The sequence below is a fragment of the Sinocyclocheilus rhinocerous genome, unplaced genomic scaffold (genome assembly GCF_001515625.1).
Source record: "Sinocyclocheilus rhinocerous isolate Xijiao unplaced genomic scaffold, SAMN03320098_v1.1 scaffold480, whole genome shotgun sequence".
Taxonomy (NCBI): domain Eukaryota; kingdom Metazoa; phylum Chordata; class Actinopteri; order Cypriniformes; family Cyprinidae; genus Sinocyclocheilus; species Sinocyclocheilus rhinocerous.
Genome location: NW_015655401.1, coordinates 1,496,637 through 1,516,765, shown reverse-complemented (window position 1 = coordinate 1,516,765; position 20,129 = coordinate 1,496,637). Strand labels below are relative to the sequence as shown.

The window sequence follows — 20,129 nt, the reverse complement described above, 5'->3', positions numbered from 1 at the left end:
TTGTTGAAACCATGATTCACTACCATTTAAAAGTTTGGAGTAAGTAAGATTTTAAAAATATTAATAATAATACTTTTATTCGTCATGGAAACGTTCATTTCATTAAAAGTAACAGTGTTGTATAAGACATTTATGATGCTTCAGATTAAAGATTTCTATTTTAAATAAATGCTTTTCTTTTGAATTTTCTGTTCATCAAAGAACCCTGAAAAAAACGAATCATGGTTTCCACAAAAACAATTTTAAGCATTTATTATTCATACCCTTGTTCTGTCTTTTTTGACAGGCGTTTTTGACTGCACAAGAAAAAGAGGCTCAGGAACGTATAGCTTTGGAACTTCAGCAACGCCTAGAGGAGCTGCTCAGAAAAAATGAGGAAGCTGCCAAATCCCAGAAAAAGGATGATGAGGAAATGGTGGAGAATATCTTTGGCTTCCTTCCGAGCGCAGTAGGAGGACAAGAGGGCCCAGCTCCTCAGGGTTTTGAGGTTAGAGTCATCTTGACAGCACAATAAGGAAGCAGGACACCTATCTGAAGGGAACAAACACTTCCTAATCAAAATTCATTTAAATAATTTAAATTAATTAACATTATTTTAATTAATTAAAATAATAAGCCTATATCAACTCCAACTATCCAATAAGCCTATGTTAACTCCAACTTTTATTGTCGCTACACAATCAATTAATGGCATTTAATGCATTCGCTATCATTGATAATACATTATGTCTTTTAAATGCAAAATGTTAGTATCGTTAGGTAAATATTAACTTTGTGTGATTTGTTCCTGATGTTCTTCTAGGATTTAGAGGCAGAGCCGGTGAAGTTAGAAGAGGTTGAATTAGTAGAGAACCCTGTAAGGTTGTTTTTTTTTACTTTTTTTCTCCGCTTTTTCCCTCCTCCTTTAGGCTTGTTTGACAGTATGGTGGATCATACTGAGGTTTATGGGAGATCTTCCAGAGCCGAAGCAAGAACGTGTTTCTGCTATAGCCGACCCCATTCAGATGAACCTTGGTCAGAGACAAGCACGGCGACTCAGTAACCTTGTTGGATTAGATCAGGTAAACAATCAAGACACTATAAAACACTGCCTTCTTAACACCTACCATATGTTCTGACTATAGCTTCACTGCCTACCCTGCTCAAAAGATCTGCCTAGATCAACATGCATTTTTGTGTTGGTTTGATATTAGTATATATTGTATTGCTTTACATATTTTAATGTAAACACATGTTTAATAAATAGACTAGCCAATCAGAAAAGGTTTCAGTTGTATTACAGTCAGTGGTACAGAAGGTGAAAACCAGATGTGAGCAACTGTTAAAATGAAAAAAATGCAAGAAATAACAATATAAACATTTTAATGTGAATACAGAGGAAGAAATTTAAATATTTACATTTTTAAAAATGCATCAAGGGACTAAAGCAAACCAAAGGGGATCATAAATACAGAACTGCTAAATACTGTAAATACTCTTATGGGTGTCATATAATAACAAAATAGTCAATAACCCAACAGAAATGTGACTGTTGCTTTTCTTATATCATTATATTATATCAAACAAACGTTTGTGGGTTTATTCATTTGTTGGTCTTGTAATTGCAGAAATTTTTGAGAAAAAAAATGAAGCAACAGAAGGGGACAGGGAAAAGAAAACACTCAACCATTCCTGAAGAAGAGGTGAAATGTGTATATATACTAAATCACTGATCATTACTCACGGCTAACTGCATCATAGCAGGTTTCTATTAATTATTCTGATGAAATTTTCAGCCAGAAGAAGAACCAAAACCTAAAATGCAGGCTGTTCAGGAGGAAGAGGATGTACTGTTTGGAGAGAGAGCAACTTATGATCGTCCAATGACACCATTGGAGAAATTGCATATTATTGTAGGATATGCTATTGTACGACAAGATATAAGGTTAATGTTATGGGTCATTGGTCATTTACATTCTTCATAATGTGGAGTATATTTCTCATACAGAGAGATAAGGGTTACATAATCTTTTGACTTTATATGTTTTTCAGAGATGAAATCTACTGTCAAATCCTTAAGCAGTTAACAGACAATAAGAACCACAAAAGTGCAAGCAGAGGCTGGACTCTTCTGTCCATCTGTCTGGGTATTTTTCCCCCTACGGACCGCCTCACTAAGGTATGAAATACTTTTTGATTTCTGTTCTGTTATTTAAGAGCTAATGTGAATTTATCCAATCATTATCACAAATTAGACCTGACAGGGTGATCAGGACCCTGATGTGAAGCATAGGGGTAGTGTACCATCCTGAAAGGGTTTGTTTTTCGATAAAGTCTGCTGAATATATTATTGTATCATATCATAGCACAGCTATGAAGAAAATAGGTTCTTTAGAACCACAACTACACAGTTTAATCATAATACAAATGCCATGAATGACCAATCAAGCTGTGTGATATATGGTACAGTGTATGTTATGTTATGTTATGTTATGTTAGGTTATGTGTTGTTGTTCATATGATGTGTTGTTTAATGTTATGTTTTGTTATGTAATGTTATATTATATGTTGTTGTGTTGTATGTCATGCCATTATATGTTGGTTTATGTTATGTTTTGTTGTGTTATGTGTTGCCATGCTGTTATATTTTGTTTCATGTTGTCTTGTTATGTTTTGTTGTGGTATGAGTTATGGTTTGTTTGTTTATTTTATATGTTGTTATATGTCATGCTGTGTTTGCATGTTTGTTGTGTGTTATATGTCACACTGTTTCGTGTTATGTTAATGTGTTGTGTTATATGTAATGTTGTTATATGTAATGTTTTGTTATGTGTTGAGTTTTCTGTCGTTATGTTGTTTTGTCATGTTTTATATGTTGTTATATGTGCTATGTTTTGTGTTGTCATCTCATTTTATGTTATATGCTGTGTTATGTCATGCTGTTTTCTAATGTTTGTTGTTTTATGTTGTTGTGTTATGTCATGATGCCATGTTATGTTTTGTTATGTGTTGTGTTATACATTATATTACATTTGATTTCATGCTATGTGTTATGTTGTGTTGTTACGTCACGTCACATTAAGGTTATATTATGTTATGTTGTGTTGTGTTGTGTTATGCTATATGTTATGTTATGTTCCACAACCTTTTGGCCACAGTACCTGCAGAGCTTTATACACTATGGGCCAAGTGAATACTCCTCCTACTGTGCAGAGCGACTGCGGAGGACTTTAGCCAATGGAGAAAGAAGTGAGCCACCATGCTGGGTTGAACTACAGGTAGGCAGTCCCTCTGACTGAAATTATGAAGAATACTTCTCTTGCTCTAAACATAACCAGCCCTTCTTTCTTGCAAGTCTGTAGAGAACAAGAAGCCCATTTCAGTAGCTGTGGGTTTGATGGATGGCAGAAGCATCAGCCTCACTGTGGATTCAGCCAGCACTTCTGCAGAAGTGTGCAGTGCGGTTATCCAGAAAATAAAGCTGCAGGACACTTACGGCTTCTCCCTATACGCTGCAATGTATGAGAAGGTTTGTAACATTTGAATGGCTTCAAGATGCACCTTGTAATAAGTCACATATAACTAATGAGCAATAGCAATAAAGTCTTCATGTTTGCATCTCTTGCTGCAGATATGGTCTCTTGGCAGTGGCAGTCAGCACGTCTTGGATGCCGTGTCTATGTGTGAGCAGGAAGAAAAGAGGCAGGGGAAAGAGGAACAACATGCTCCTTGGCGCCTCTACTTCCGCAAAGAGATCTTCACTCCATGGCACAACTGTTCATCTGACCAAGTCAGCACAGAGCTCATCTACAAGCAGATCATCCACGGACTCAAAAGTGGTGATTATCAGTCTGATAAGGTCAGTCCAGGCTATTTGTTTGAACTGTTCATGTTGCATATATTTTGAATAGGAATGAGATTTGTGACTTATGCTCTGTTGTTGACCTATAATCTTGATCTAGGAGGATGATTATGTGCAGCTCGCAGCCAAACATTACTATGTACAGCATGGCTCTGAAAGCAGTATGCAAACCACAGATAAGATTGTCCGTGAGTGCATGAACATGACTTTAATTGAGAACAAGTCTGTGGCCAAGCTAGTGCAGATGGTGCATTCTGCACACACACAGGTATGATGTATATACAGGTATATGCTGTATCATTGTTCACAACAGTGATTGGACAAAATTTGATTTGGTCATTAGTGCTTGGAGAACAATGCAGTAATCCTTTGTAATTTCTTAGGGTTCTTACATAAACTCTACTAAACCTGCCTTTGAAGTAAAAGTGGAGATTGTCCAATATGCGCAGGAGAAGTGGCCAATCTATTTCTCCAAGTTATATGAAGCTCAAATTGTTTCAGGTAAAAAAAAAAGCTATTCTTAGTTCTTATAGGAGTAGCTAATCCAAAAATGACCATTTTGTCATTACCTATCCTCATGTCATTCCAGACCTGTATGACTTTATTTCTTTAGTGGAACACAAAATGAGAGCTTTTGAAGAAAGTGCACGCTGCTCTTTTCCATACAAAGCTGTAAAGATAAAAATGGCACATAAAAACATCATAAATGTACACTATATGACTTTAAGACTTTTGAAGCCATATGAGTTTTGTTTAAGGAACAGACTGAAATTGAAGTTGTAGTTCACTAAAAATCTTGCTTGATGGTCGGGGTCACCATTCATTTTTATTTTACTGAAAAGAGACATTCGGCAATAAATAACTCATTTTGTGTCCCACCAATAAAGAGTCATGTGTTTCTAAAGTCAGTAAATGATGACAGAATTATACATTTTAGGTTAACTATCCCTTTATTGCATTGAATTTGTGAATGTATTGTTGTCTTTTATTAGTTACTGTGAAAAATATGTGTTCAGGTCCCTCAGTGCCTCAAGACAAGTTTGTAGTTGTTGTGAACTGGAAGGGGGTCTTCTTTCAGGATGTGACAGAAGCCGCATTTATGCAGCTCTCTTATCCTGAGGTGTCAGGAATCGAAATGAGGTAAAACATCCCTTTTTATGATAAACCTCCACGGAGAAGCATCTGAATTACATCTGAGCATTGATAAAGTACTTACGCTTAAAAGACTATTTCTGCAGATTCAGACTAGTTTGTGAGATGAACCAGTTGACTTTTCTTTTTTCGTTTCCGTTATTCCTTCCCTTCTTAACTTTTCTCCTACAGTGAGGAAGAGTCTGGTGGGATTGTGTGTTTGACGACTCCAAAGGGGATGTATGAGCTGCAGGTTGTGAAGGGAAAAGACTTAGTGGAGCTGGTCAACTTGTTCATATCAGGGCTTAAGAAGAGATCACAGTATGCTGTGGGAATACAGGACCTTATCAGACAAGGTGCTTCTTTTACAATTTTACTTGTAGTATTCACATTTGAAATGATTTTTCAACTTTAGGACACTTTTGACTATTTAAAATTTTGACAAATAATGTGTGATGATGATGTATGAGTAATACATTTTTATTTTATTTTTTGGTGAAAATTTCAGAAAAGCCTTTGATTTAACAATCAAAATCAGAAAATATGTTTTTAATTCTTATGAGAAAGTGTGAATGTACACTGTAAAAAATAGTTTTCAAAGTTGTAAATAAAATTATCACATTGTCACATTTAATTCAATATGTTACTTGCCATTTCTTTGTAATTATTTATTAAATTTACTAGCAATTTCTGAGTGAAAATTGTTTCTACACCAATTTTTTCAGTCTTGCTCTTTTTACATTTATTACAGTTACAGAGGGGAAGTTAAAGCTAAAGTTTAAGTCCACATACAGACATTCTGGTAACTTAGGTAAAAAAAATAAATAAAAATTAATTAAAGAGACAATAAAAAGGTTTAAACTAGTATAATCTCTCCTAAAACTAAAATGTAAGTCAAATGTAAGAATCACTCTACATATAAAATGGTTCTTGAACTGGTCGAAATCGCTTGGATATTGATCTTTTTGTTTTTCTTCCCTCCAGAGGATCCCACATTGCTGAGCTACAGAAGAGGTGATGTACTGTATATCATAAAGGATGGGGAGTATTCTTCTGAAGAAGGCTGGATCAAAGCGAAGAATGAGAGGACAAATCAAACTGGAGCAGTTTCCTTAGATGCCATTCGGATTTTGCCGATGTTGACCAGGCCAACAGAAGAGACACTGGTAAACATGATTCTTTTGTTTCACACTAATTTGTGGAGGAAATTACTCCTCAGCACTGGCCATTATTATGTCAATTGTTTTTAGCAGTGTTTTGAGGTTTTGTCTTGGAAATAAATATTTAAAGGCAGATTCTTTAATGAATTAAACTGCTTTAAAAGATTGTTACTGCCTTTAAAGAATTAAAACTGCATTTAGAGATTTTAAATTGCCTTTAAAGAATTAAAGAAACTTCCTTTAAAGATTTTTTAATGCCCGTTCATTGGAAAATGGTTTTCAAAACCCTCAGCAAGGTTCTTTTCTTAGGGTCACAAAATATGCTTTGTTTTATAAATCAATTTATGCTTGACCATAATAGAAATGTAAAGAGTAATTTATGTCCTCTAGAATTTGCTGAATTTGACCCCTGCACGAAGAAAGTCAGTGATGCCGGTGTTGCCGCAGAAGGAGGAGCTTAGCACAGAGAAAATTGCCGTTGTGTCCCTTAAGGAGTTCTCTTTTGATTATTTCAGGTAACACATGTACAGTTTGCACACATCCCATCTGATATAAATGATAACTGCTCCGTTTTGATAACATGCCAGTGCTCATGCCATCTTGTACCTCTTTCAATTGGTCACAGGGAGTCTAAAGAAGGTGGCCGGGGAAAAGGCGTGGCCAAAGAGAGACTGTGGGCCAACAGCAAAGAGCCTCTCAAACAGCCACTGCTCAGGAGCCTGCAGGGCAACTCAGAGCTCTGCCACCTCGCTTCTGACTGCTTCACAGATATCCTTCCGGGTGATTGGTTGAATAAGGAGAGAAATGAAAAACTGAATCATTTGTTACATATCAAATATAGTTCCTTATGAAGGAAGTTGTATTTTGTGTATTACGATAAAAGTGATTAAGACTTCAGTACATGTGACCCGAGTGAATTTTAATGAATGACGTTTACCATTTTCTTTAACATTGTCTCTACCTATCCTTAAATATATGGGAGATTATCCAGTCAAGCATGTGCGGACACCCATAGATCTAACAAACCAGATCTTTGGGTCAGCAACAGCACACGTGGAACTAAGAGATGAGATCTACTGCCAAATAATGAAGCAGATGACTAATAACAACCATGGGTTTGTCACCTAGTTTTAACTCATTTCGTTTTGGTACCCAAATATGGTCTAATGTGGCTTTGTTTGTTTTATCTGATTACTTTTTAATTGAAGTCTTGTTTGTTTCTCTCTGTTTATCTTTCAGGTTGAGTATGGAGCGAGGTTGGCAGCTGTTGTGGCTATGCTGTGGTCTCTTTCCTCCAAGTCAGTTGCTACTGAGACATGCTCAACGTTTTCTGGAGTCCAGAACCAGAGAGCCTCTGGCGTCCACCTGCCTGCAGAGGATGCAAACTATGCTCAGGTAGGACATAACATACTCGAACAGTTTGTCTCTTAAGGCTAATTCACACTGCAACAACACACACTGACCAAAACAGACAGTCACCAGATTATAGTGTGGCTACATTCACACTGTCAGTGTTAGGGATTGACAACTGCATTTACTAACAGGTGTAACTCTCGAAATGTCCTGTTCACACAGCAGTTTACAATAGAGGCTTGGATACTTGTGTACAAACGTGCAATGAAAGTCGAACGATCCTTAGTTAGGATGGCACCATATTTAATTTTTGACAGGAATGAAAATGAGGCTGTGAGAGATAGAAGTACAGTGCGTTCAACGGATTATACTGTTGTTTAACAATGTATTGATTGTTTTGCTGATGAAACATCTTTCTGGAAAAAAAAAAAAAACTTTCAGCAGACAAAAATTTCATAAAACAGTTTCTAGGATCTTTATGCAGTGCATGCCATTGTGAAGACTGAAGTCTATCCCTCAGTTTTCATCCCTGTTAAATTCAATATGGCAATGTCCAAAACTACAAAGTCTTGACATGACAGAAGTTTTTTTTATGCCTTTTATTTAGATAGGACAGTAGGTTGACAGGAAGCGAAGTGGGTGAGAGAGAGGGGGGTGGGGTCGGGAAAGGTCCGCAAGCCGGGACTTGAACTCGGGACGCCCGAAGCGCAATGGCGCTACATGTCGCTGCCCACGAGGCCATCTGCGCCGACAACATGATAGAAGTTCAACTGAGGCACAATTTCATCCACATCTTAATTTTACCGATGGCAGCTTTTATACTTCAGTAAAATGTGCAGCATTTAAGTTGTGTGCAGATCACAGAACTGTCATGAGCAGCTCTGATGGAGGACAAAAAATAAATTAATGACATACAGCTTATATCTGCATCTTATGACACATGAAAAATGTGTAGCTAGACTCATATGTGCAGCACAGAGCAGCTCTCTCACACTGTATGATGTGACAGACAACTAGTTGTTCAGTACGATTCCGTTCACACACCAGGGCTTCGCTGAAAATATGGTTTTGAGTCCTGAAAATTTTGAGGTTTGAGTTTGGCTATAGAATGTGGTTGTCACTCCCATAAATAACTATAATGAATGTAAACACAACTATATTAATGGCTCAAATACAGGACTGACAACCGTTTTCTGCTGCTGTGTGATTGTGGCCTATGTCACTTCTCAGTACACGACAAACTTCAATTCAGTTGTTCAGTCGACAAACTCAAACACTGACCAACAATGACAACAGATGCAGAAAGGGGTAACACACACACACACACACACTCTCTCTCTCGCTTCAGTCAAGTCAATTATGCTCAACCAGCTTTATACAATACTGGTTGTTTCAAAGTAGCTTTACAGTGTCAAACAGGAAAATAGTTTGTTAATAATGCAAGAAGACAATAACAGAGTCATTTTTTCCAGCTAAAGTCAGTTCATTGATGATTCAGTGATGTCATCATCCAGTTCAGCTCTCTTCCAATAGTGTCTGTGCAGTCAGTCAAGCGTCCCCAACTAAGCAAGCCAAAGGCGACAGTGGCAAGGAACCAAAACTCCATCGGTGACAGAAATGGAGAAAAAACCTTGGGAGAAACCAGGCTCAGTTGGGGGGCCAGTTCTCCTCTGGCCTGACTAAGCCAGCATGGTGTGGTTTAATACCAGGCTGCAACACAGGTGCAGAGGACTTGTCTGGTTCCCGTGGTCTTGTGCCGATGGTTGTTGAGGTGATGAGGTCTTCGCAGGGGATCTGTCTCTGGGACGCATCTAGTTGACATGGTCTCCGCTGACATTCAAGGCTGTAGAGGTCGTCTCTAGGTGCTGATCCATCATCCACCAGCCATTTGGCACAGGTTTTATGCCAGATACCCCGGTGCTGGGACATACTCATACACACACTCTCACTCCTACAGCCAATTTTACTGCATCCACAGCGGTAACACACTGATCCAACAAAACTCAACGAACATGTCTGTTGGTGTTGGTTGGTGTAGTGTGAATTAGCCATTAGATGCCAAAGTGAACAGAACATGAGGGCTAAAATTGATCTAAAAAGCAATGTTCATTGTCCCATACAGTATTGAGGGAAGGAAGTTGCCTCCTCACCAGGTGGAAGTGGACGCCATTCAGAATAACAGCACTCAGATCTTCCATAAAGTTCATTTTCCCAACGATACATCTGAAGTAAGGAGTGACATTACAGTTTAAACAGTTTTACTCATTGTTTTTTTTCCATTCATGTTAAAAACCCTCTCTTTTTATTTAATTTTAGATATTTGAGGTGACCACCACCACAAAGATCAAAGACTTATGCCGCAACATTGCCAAAGACCTCCGGCTCTCTTCATCAGATGGATACAGTCTGTTTGTTAAAACATCGACGAAGGTTTCAGACATGATTTCTTTCAGTCATTTTGTTTTTCCTGATGGTGTTGTTTTATGTCCATGCTAATCTTCATGGGTCATATCTGATTCTTTCAGGTAGTAAGTATGGATTCTAAAGAGTACTTTTTTGACAACCTCAGGCAACTCACAGATGTCGTCAAAAAAGGAAAGAAAGTCAAGGAGGGTGAGCTGTATAACATACTAACTACTGTAATTAACCCAATAAATATTCAGTAGATGCGTTAAAATCAGACTCTCACTCACTATAAATATTATTGATCCTGAATACAGCTACTCCAGCTATTGTCCCTTACCTGGTGCTCTTCATGAGGAAGCTCTGGTTTAATGTGATCCCAGGAAAAGACCTAACTGCTGACCTAACCTTCCACTTTCCCCAGGTACATTGTCTATCTGATCATTTCTTATCTGGTCAAGCCAAATACTGTCAGCAGAATTAATTTTGACCTGCCTTACAGTGTATCAAATTTTTGTATAACTGAATAGAGTGCTGCAGAGATAAAAAAAAAAAAATTCTAGGCCAACCTAGAAGTTACCATCACCCTGGTTCCCTAAAAAAAAAAAAAAACTCTGTGACCAACCAGAGTTATGATTCATACATGTTTTGTTCAAGATAATCTTCACAAATGAAGATTAAAGGGGTCATGAACCGCCTTTTTTTATTATTTTGTGCTGTTCTCTGACATCCACTTATAATGTTATCAAGATTTTTACATAAAAAACATCATCATTTAGAAGTAATAGGCTATTTTCTGTCCTGTTTTGACCCCCCTCATCAGAACGCTCTGATTGAATAGTAGTGGCGGATTGTAGACTCTGAAGTAAACGCCCACTGCTATGATTGGCTAACAGTTGTGTATGTTTGAGAGCCTACATCCTTCACAGATGGACGCTGCTGTAATTTAGGTTAAAAATGCATAAATACAGACAAAGAAATAGTGACCACATAATAAAAACAGTTACTCACACTTGTGTGGTATGACATTACCGTCGGATCCAATATAGTCAGCTCAGCATCGTCTTTTAGTTTCAATATTTCTGAAAATTGTGTCAAATTGTGCCTTGTTTGTAATGAAATCGACAGTAAAATTAAGTGAACCAAAGCACGAAGTTCTTACTGATGCAGTCTGGAACTTCATTAAAAATTAAGTTCATCCACTCTTTTCTAATGTTGGGATCAGAAGGAAGGCAATGCAAAGACTGTGTTTTTCCACAACTTGGCACTGCACAGCGTCTTGTTGTCTTCAGAGCATCTTTATCATTTGGTTTCTAAACAGGCAGTGATGTAGAAGCATCACGTTGATCTTCTTCTGCGGAAGCGGTGTTTAGCCACACTAATACTTCATAAAGTGGCACATTCCACAACCTGTCGTTTTGGCAGATTGGCTTCAATACAAGCTGTTTGTAGACTAACGAGGAAGTTTTGAGTTCTGAAACTTACAGGATGTTTTTTTAGTACAAAGACCACTTATATGTCAAAAGATCCAGGGAATTTTGATTTCTCAGTTCATGACCCCTTTAAATACAATCCTAATTACAATCGACAAGTAAAAATCCAATCAGCAGATTGTTAGGCTATAAACAAACTACAACATGGTCATACAACTTCAATATCACCAACACTAAGCTTCCAATAACTGTTTTAACTATTTAAAATCTACAAGTTGGACATTTTGAGTAAGAATAGTTTGCAAGATTATAGTTTACAGCGTGTTGGTAAAATTGGACTCTGAGTTTACCTATTCGACATGATGACTTTTAATGTCCCCAACCTACCATTTAGCCATGGCCCTATTTATCCACTTGTTAGCAACCATCTTTTTCACATGTAAAGAGTTTTAAAAAATCCAAGAGTATTACTGATACATTTTATGTGGAAGAATAAATCATAAAAATATATTGTTAACCACTGACCTTATTACAGACATTTAACCATAGACCCATTCAAAAACCTATTGATTTCAGGACAATAAAACCGAAAGTGCAAAAACGCCAACTGATTTCTGAGTTTTAGGACTCTTTCCTGTGACACTCTATTATGCTGTGCAACTCTGCCCAACTGTCTTCTTTTTATTTTCCCAGGAGTTGCCGAAGTATTTGCGGGGTTACCATAATGTATCTAAAGAGGAAATGATCAGTCTGGCAGGACTGCTGTTGCGTGTTCAGGTTGACACGGATAAATCACAGTTTGTCATGATCCCTAGAATGCTGAAAGACCTGGTGCCAGCTGATCAGCAGAAGATCATGACTCCTGATGACTGGAAAAAGGTGATCCTCAAGCCTCTTTGTATGTTTGACTTTGTTTCAAATCTTAGTAAGGTGCCTACATAGACACATACACTACTGTTCAAAAGTTTGGTGTCAGTTGTTTTTTTATTCATAATTTAATCTTTTTTTTTTAAACTTTCTATTCCAAAAAGAATCCTGAAAAATGTATCACTGGCTCCACAAAAGTATTAATCATCACACCTGTTTTCACCAGTGATGATAATAAGAAAGGTTTCTTGAGCAGCTAATCAGCATATTAGAATGATTTGTGAAGTATCGATGTGACACTGAAGACTGGAGTAATGGCTGATGAAAATTCACATTTTAAATATATTAAAATAAAACCGTTATTTGAAAGTGTAATAATTTTTCACTATATTAGTCTTTTTATGCAGCCTTGGTGAACATAAGAGACTTTTCTTCAGAATGTAAAAGGCATTATTTAGGATTAATATATTTTAGTAACCCCTGGCCCTAACATCACAATGAATGACAGAATCATTTTGGTCTTGGGTTTGCAGCACATCATCAATGCATACAACAAACAGGCAGGCATAACTGTAGATGAAGCCAAACTCCAGTTCCTGAAGACGATCTCACAGTGGTCTACCTTTGGATGTGTTTTCTTCGAAGTAAAGGTAACCAGAGCAACACTAAAAATAACGCTCTTGTTACTTACGTAACCTTGGTTCCCTGAGATAAAGGAACGAGCGTTGCGTTAACACGCTATGAGGAAACTCCTGTTTACTCTGATACTGAAGCCTGATTTGATCACGTTTGTGTAGCTGCATGAACCTATGGTGCTTCAACCCGCCCCAAAGGGGTGGAGCCGACTGCTATACAAGTCGGCTCTGAGCGCCATTTCATCAGAATCTTTTGACTGAAGCGACAGTCATCGACTCACGTGCAGCTTTATAGCATGGCAGCCTACACAACTCTCATTCCCTTATGTCAGGGAACCGAGGTTACGTAAGTAACCAGAGCGTTCCCTTTCAAATGGTCTCTCCCGTTGCGATAACACATAACAAAAACCTTCTCCACTTACAAAGGGGATTAGGTAAACTTAAGTGGACAAAATCCATGCATGCAGGGAAGGGATGTCCAAGTTATAAAATCTGGTAGATGTGACGACTAGCCGGCAGCTGCACAGATATCACCAATTGAAATCAACATACACTCTAAGGGCCCAAACCTGGCAGAGTGGATTAGGAGCCTACTCATCCTCTGAATTGGGAAGAGCTAGAAGGGTAATGACTTGTGCTCTGAACAGAGTGAAGAGGACGACTCTACAGTGGTTAGGCACAAACTCAGACATGAAGCACTGACTGACAGTGCCTGCAGGTCACCCACTCGCTTGACTGACGCTAACAAAAGGAGGGCGGTCTTAAGCAACTGTTGCCGCAAGTCGACTGACTGGAGCGGGTCAAAGGGAGGGACCCATAGGGCCCTCAAGACTATAGATAAGTCCCAAGTAGGCACAGTATGAGGACGAGGCGGATTCAATCTCCGAGCTCCCCTCAGAAACCTAACGACAAGATCGTTTCTGCCAACTGAATGGCCAGCCACGATAGAATGATTCGTCGTGATGGCTGCCACATATACTTTGAGAGTGTCCAGTAGCTCTTGTAAAAAGATCAACACATGAGACGCATCACAAGAGGATGGGTCCTCGTTCCGTGCTGCACACCAGACAGAAAATACTGACCATTTAAGGGCATAGAGGCGTCTTGTAGACGGGACTCTAGCCTCCAAAATGGTATTATTCACGATCTCGTGGAGCTGTAAAGACTCCTGTCGAGGGGCCAAACATGAAGGCTCCACATCTTTGGTTGGGGACGTCAATTCATGCTCCTCGTTTGGGAGAGGATGTCCGTCCTCAGTGGTATCGGCCAGGGGGCTGCTGATAACAGCTGAATCAACTTGGGGAACCATGTCTGATTCCTCCAGAGTGGGGCCACCAGGAGGACCGAACATCTGACTTCCCTGACCCGTCTGATGACCTGAGGAAGCAGGGCAGCTGGGGGAAGGCATACAGGCGAGTGCTGGGCCAATTGTGGGCCAAGGCATCTCGCTGCTTTGAAAGTAAATTGGGCAGTGAAAGTTGTCTTCTGAGGCAAAGAGGTCCACCTCTGCCCTCCTGAAGATAGACCAGATCATTTGAACCATTTGGTTATGTAGTCTCCATTCTCCTGGAGCTACATTGCCCCTGGATGGCATGTCTGCTCCCTGGTTCAGTCTACCCAGCACATGAACTGCTCTTAATGAGAGGAGTTTGCCTGTGCCTATAAAAGGAGGAATCGAGCCAACCTGTGAAGGGAGCGTGACCTGAGACTGCCTTGCTGATTTATAAAGTTGTCCGAACAGACCAGGATGTGGTGCCCCTTTAAGGCCGGCAGGAAGGTTTTTAGGGCTAGAAAATAATGCCATCATCTCAAGGCAGTTGATGTGTAAGCGTTGCTCCAGGTTTTACCAGGCGCGAACGCCGGTCTGCCCTCATAAAAAGGTCCCCAACTCGAGTTGTAGGCATCTGTCGTGACCCTCTTCCTTCTGGAGGTCAGTCCTAATGGAATGCCTGATTGAAACAGGCGAGGGGTTTTCCAAGGGGCCACAGCTCTGATGCAGCTGTGGGCTACCCTGAGATGAAAGCATTCTCTGAAAAGCCCTGAGGGGACATGAAGTCCCGAGTCTGAATGACGCCTCTAGCTGCTGAATTATCAGGGAGCATTCCAGTGTAATCCATGCCCGCATCTGGGCAGAATCGATAACTGTCCCCATGAAGACCACTCACTGGCTGGGAGACAGAGAGGTCTTGGCTAAATTAATTTTCAGCCCATGCCGCTACAGGTGGCTGAGCAGCAGTGACCTTTGAGCGATGAGTCCCTGTTCCGATCTGGCCAGCCAATCGCCTAGGTAAATCATAATGTGGATTCCCATCTGTCTCAGAGGGGAAAGAACCACGTCCGTGCACTTCGTAAAGTGCATAGGGCCAGAGGCAGTCTGTGATGAGGGGCTATCTGGATGTGAAAGTGAGCATCTTTCAGATCCACTAATAAAAAAACAGTCCCCTGGGCATATTTGCGCAAGGATCTGCTTCCAAGTCAGCATCTTGAATGGGCGATTTAAAAGTGCATGGTTTAGATGCCTGGGCCTGCCATTTTCTTTGGAACGAGGAAGTAGCAGCTGTAAAAGCCTGACTCACTGTTCGCTAGAGGAACCATTTTCACGGCTCCTTTTGCAAGCAGAGTTTGCACTTCAGACCGGAGAACGTGAGCATTGTTGTCCTGTTCCGAAGTTTGAATAATGCCTCTGAAACGAGGTGGTCTGCGAGCGAACTGAAGTGAGTAGCCTCATTCTACAGGGCTGAAGCACAGAGGCAGGAAGTGGCGAATGAATTGCGACTAGGGGTGTGCCATATCCACCATCCACGATAATACCGGTATACATTTTTACATGATAAAAAATCATATCGTGTCATATCGCGATATCAATGATATAGCGACGCAATGACATATGGCGCATTTACATTCCCTAGCACGCACAACAACAACACCACAAACCAAATAGGTGTGTTCGACTTGAAGCAGCGCTGTGCAGACTGATCGGTGTATGACATCAAAGTATCGCAAGAGCATTTTTAGAGCGTATTCGAGCTCACACTCTTACCGTCAAAAATAGGCGAGGCGCCCATCTTTAGTGAAGCGACGCAGAGAGCTGCTTCTGGAACGTGTCGCGGTGTGGCTGGTGTAAACACAAGCATTGACTAGAGTGGCCGTGATCAGTTCCGGTGGCCGTGTCGGAGCCGTAACGCGCAGCAGACCCATACAGTGTAAATAAGGGGTAATAAGGTATTTTGACATCATACGGTCTGCTTCAAGTCGAAAACACATAGCTGCTGCTGCCACCTTATGACAATAGATTTACACTTCGAATTAGGTAGTCTGTCATCGATGACAGTAGCTCATTGGAAAAGGATGGAAAATTCCCTTTATTTTGTTTGCACTAATAAATGCTGCTGCCTGCCAACTGCAATCACCAATAAAACATTGTTCCATATTTTTTTATATCGTCATAAATATCATTATTGCAAATATTCCTGAAATATCGTGAAATAATTTTAAGCCTATATCGCCCACCCCTTCTTGCGACGACTTCTGAGCTGCAGTAAAGTGCTTGCAAATCTGCCAGGCAGATGGTAAGTAGAGGTGTGCAGTGACCACCTCTTCTCTAGTGAGAGCTTGCCATACCCTCTTACTTCAACTTCTGGTTCAACTTCTGGGAAAAAACGGCACCAGTCTCTAGTGGGAGATTCGTTGACAACAACCCAGCGGGCATCATTCGTCTACACGGCTGTGGGCAGGCTCTTCCGGAGCCGACCATTCTAAACCGAGATTCTCCATAGCCTGGTGAGAATGTGAATCCGTTTGCTCTCCGCCAGCTCGTAATAACTCATTGGGGAGAAGGGTGTCAGGATCCTCTTCGGGGGAATGCCCAATCCTACAAATATGAAGCTGTCAGAGATGTAGAATCATCAGTGACAGCATTCAAACCACTCGTAGACAAGGGGCACTGATTCTCACCTGTAAACCCACCGGCGGATCAAAGTGCTGCGCAAGACTCATGCTCTCGCAGTGAGAGCAGTCTGCCTCACTGAGCGCAGCCTCAGCGTGGGCCTGGCCCAGGCGCATCCAAATCTGAAGCTGTCAGTGATATGGAATCATCAGTGACAGCATTCTCCTCTGATCCACCTAAAAAGATCAAACCGCTCGTTGTAGCCGAAGGGCACTGATCCTCACATGTAAAACACACCGGCGGATCAAAGTGTAGCGGAGAGAGTACGAGAGACCTGTGCCGGAGTGAAATCACTCAAGCCCGGTTGCTCAGCTCCGTGACTCCACTGTTTCTTTCTCCGAACTAGCTGAGAGGGGAGAAATGGGAGAGCAGGGCTGCCTTCATTGAAGAAGGCAATCCGCGAGTGGAGAAGGGCGAGACTCATGCTCTCAGTGAGAGCATTCTGTTCCGGTGAGCGCAGTCTCTGCGTGGGCGGTGCCCAGACTGCTCACCTTGCCCATCTGCATCATGGCTTTTAGTGATCTTCTGCTGCTGGGGCTTCTTCTCACAGTGGCGAGCAGCAGGGTGTGCCTCTTGCTTCGGCTTCTTGCTCCTTGAGTCCAGCAAGGTGATGATCTTCGTCGCTGAAGGAGAAAAATTCTGATGAAATGGCACTCAGAGACGACTTATATAGCAGTCAGCTCCACCCCTTTTGTTGGGTTGAAGTGCCATTGGTTCGTGCAGCTACACAAATGTGATCAAATCAGGCTTCAGTATCAGATTAAACAGGAGTTTCCCCATAGTGTGTTAACGCAACGGGTGTGACCGTTAGAAAGGAAACCCTAATTGCTAAGAAGGGGGGTTGTCTTCTTGACTCTGTCCTTTTTCTCACAGCAAACCTCAGAGAAGACTTACCCCAGTGTTATTACGCTATCAATCAGTAAGCAAGGAGTTAGTATCATCAACCCTAAGGCAAAGGTACAAATCTGTCTGTATAATACATAATACAACTATAATGTACAGCCCAACTCAGCATTATCTAGTTTGTTGAGTTAACAAGTGTTTTGGCTGGCTTGCCTGCAGGAGGTGCTTGTGATGCATCCATTCAGTAAGATCACTTCCTGGTCTAGTGGAAACACCTATTTTCACTTGACCATTGGCAACCTGGTGAAGGGCAACACTCTGCTCTGTGAGACCTCTGTGGTAAATATAGCACACACACACACACAACTATAGCAAGTGTCACCTGTGCATATGTTAATATCCTCTGACTGTTTGTCTTGCAGGGTTATAGAATAAGTGATCTCCTGTCCTCTTACAAGGATATGTATCTGAATGAGATACCAAGGGTGCGGAAATCAAAGAGGATCAACATGTAGTACAATTGTTTTTGTGGCATTTCTTTTTTAGATCTTTACCATAATGATTGTACTATGAATTTGTTCATGTAATGTTTGGAGAATTGCATAAGTAAAAAATTACATTTAATAATCATTAACTTCATCATCACATTTTAATATGTAACAGTAACTAGTATAGATCTGTCAGGGAAATCATAATGTTTTTGCTTGTTGCTTCTTCTATGTGCATATATATTTTAAATAAATTTATAGGCTTGAGTATTTATTTTTATTGCAATAGTCCACCTTCTTATTGACTTTTCATTGCAATGTTACACTAGGTGGCAGTATTTTTACAGTTTCATTCTAATCTATCTAATACTGCTTTGATGGAACAGTCATATTTAACAATAAAATGTAAAAATCAATATGGCTCTAAATTTAAATTTTAATTAACGAATGATGACTAGTTGAACAATTTGTCATCAATAATAATATTCCACAATTTAAATTGCACTAATTTCATTTATTGCACTCATTTAGCTCATAATAATTATACATAGATTTTGTTACTGAATACTGATATGATATATTTGACTTTTGATGTCCTAAACTGTGATATATAGTGCACACACACACATATATATGTATATACAGTATATACACACACACTACTGTATAATATACACTACTGCTCAAAAGTTTGGGGTTGGTAAGATTTTTAAAACGTTCTTTTAAACAAGTCAAAAAACAAAAAAAAACAAAAACATAAAATATTAATATTCTGATAATTTGAAATAACTGTTTTCTGTTTTACTATATTTTAAAATGTAATTTATTACTGTGATGGCAAAGCTGAATTTTTAGCAGTCATTACTTGTCATATGATCCTTCAGATATCATTCTAACATGCTGATTTGGTGCTCAAGAAACATTTATTATTGTTATCAATGTCTCTTGTAATGTTATAAATGTTTTCACTGTCACTGTTCATCATTTTAAAGCATCCTTACTAAATTAAAGCATGAATTTATTTTGAACAGTAGTGTACATTTGTATTTCTTAAATAATTTTATTTACTACTGCAGATGTCCAAATCCACAAAAAAATTGGGATTTTCTTTTAGGACTTTTCGGATTTTCACAGCCTCTCTTGCTGTTTAATTCTTCCACTAAACCAAAAATATCCCAGCCTGCCTCTCTCAACCCCTGGCCTCTTGACCAGCAATTCAGCCATTCCATGAAACTGAAAGAAAGCCTTGTGCTAAAACTGGAAAATCCAGCATGAATGCTCCACAGCAATCATGGTAATCGAGTGTAGAGCACGCTTTTTGGCCCTGATGCACACTTTGCCATGTGCTCACTATTACCGAATAATAACACAGGACCCTGGGTAGGAGAGGGAGAAGTCAGAAACACAACACTTCACTGTGGGGGACTCAAAAAACCATTTTATTCATGTCATGCCTAAAACGTGAAATGTATCCACTTCTCTTCAGCCCTGAGCCTCATTTTGTCTTACCGACATGAGCCTCATGTTATTAGAAACATGTTCTTGATACCACAATGTCATGGAGCCTTACTAACCCAGGCTGACATCTGAAACCTTCAGTCTGGAGCTATTTTACTGTTGAAACCATAAGATGCTGGTGTTTTTTTATTTTATTTTTTATTACAAGCACTGCTGTCTGAGCAGTAATGGAGCAATTGTATCAGTCAACAGACCTTCTTGTAAACAACAAATTATTGAAATATTACTTGGAAAAGTAAGTAGGCAGTTAGTAGGGGTAAATTAAGGTGAATTGGGGACACTTTTTGCCATTGAGATGACTGGAAAAAAATCATTTTTTTCCTATTTTAATATATTTTAAAATGTAATTTATTCCTGAATTTTCAGCAGCCATTACTTCAGTCTTCAGTATCACATGATCCTTCAGAAATCATTCTAATATGCTGATTTGACGATCAAGAAACATTTAATATTATTATTATCAATGTTGAAAACAGTTGTGCTGCTTAATAATTACTGCTTAAAGGGATAG

At 39.7% G+C, this 20,129-nt stretch overlaps 1 protein-coding gene across 1 annotated transcript in view; it reads left to right on the top strand.

Annotated features, from left to right (window-relative positions):
• The window catches only part of LOC107718164 (unconventional myosin-VIIa-like), a 32,118-nt gene extending 13,826 nt beyond the window's left edge, over positions 1–18,292 (top strand). Inside the window, exons 21-47 of the mRNA XM_016525142.1 lie at positions 287–487; positions 803–856; positions 909–1,061; positions 1,608–1,682; positions 1,776–1,924; positions 2,032–2,158; positions 3,138–3,264; positions 3,342–3,508; positions 3,611–3,838; positions 3,942–4,109; positions 4,225–4,342; positions 4,858–4,981; positions 5,165–5,328; positions 5,957–6,138; positions 6,523–6,647; positions 6,758–6,900; positions 7,094–7,247; positions 7,372–7,527; positions 9,608–9,713; positions 9,802–9,915; positions 10,011–10,098; positions 10,206–10,312; positions 12,015–12,200; positions 12,722–12,838; positions 17,643–17,726; positions 17,832–17,951; positions 18,035–18,292. Of these exons, the coding sequence (XP_016380628.1) occupies positions 287–487; positions 803–856; positions 909–1,061; positions 1,608–1,682; positions 1,776–1,924; positions 2,032–2,158; positions 3,138–3,264; positions 3,342–3,508; positions 3,611–3,838; positions 3,942–4,109; positions 4,225–4,342; positions 4,858–4,981; positions 5,165–5,328; positions 5,957–6,138; positions 6,523–6,647; positions 6,758–6,900; positions 7,094–7,247; positions 7,372–7,527; positions 9,608–9,713; positions 9,802–9,915; positions 10,011–10,098; positions 10,206–10,312; positions 12,015–12,200; positions 12,722–12,838; positions 17,643–17,726; positions 17,832–17,951; positions 18,035–18,127 (3,630 nt within the window). The 3' untranslated portion in view covers positions 18,128–18,292. The remainder of the gene's footprint in view (positions 1–286; positions 488–802; positions 857–908; positions 1,062–1,607; positions 1,683–1,775; positions 1,925–2,031; positions 2,159–3,137; positions 3,265–3,341; positions 3,509–3,610; positions 3,839–3,941; positions 4,110–4,224; positions 4,343–4,857; positions 4,982–5,164; positions 5,329–5,956; positions 6,139–6,522; positions 6,648–6,757; positions 6,901–7,093; positions 7,248–7,371; positions 7,528–9,607; positions 9,714–9,801; positions 9,916–10,010; positions 10,099–10,205; positions 10,313–12,014; positions 12,201–12,721; positions 12,839–17,642; positions 17,727–17,831; positions 17,952–18,034) is intronic.
• Positions 18,293–20,129: the final 1,837 nt, after the last annotated feature.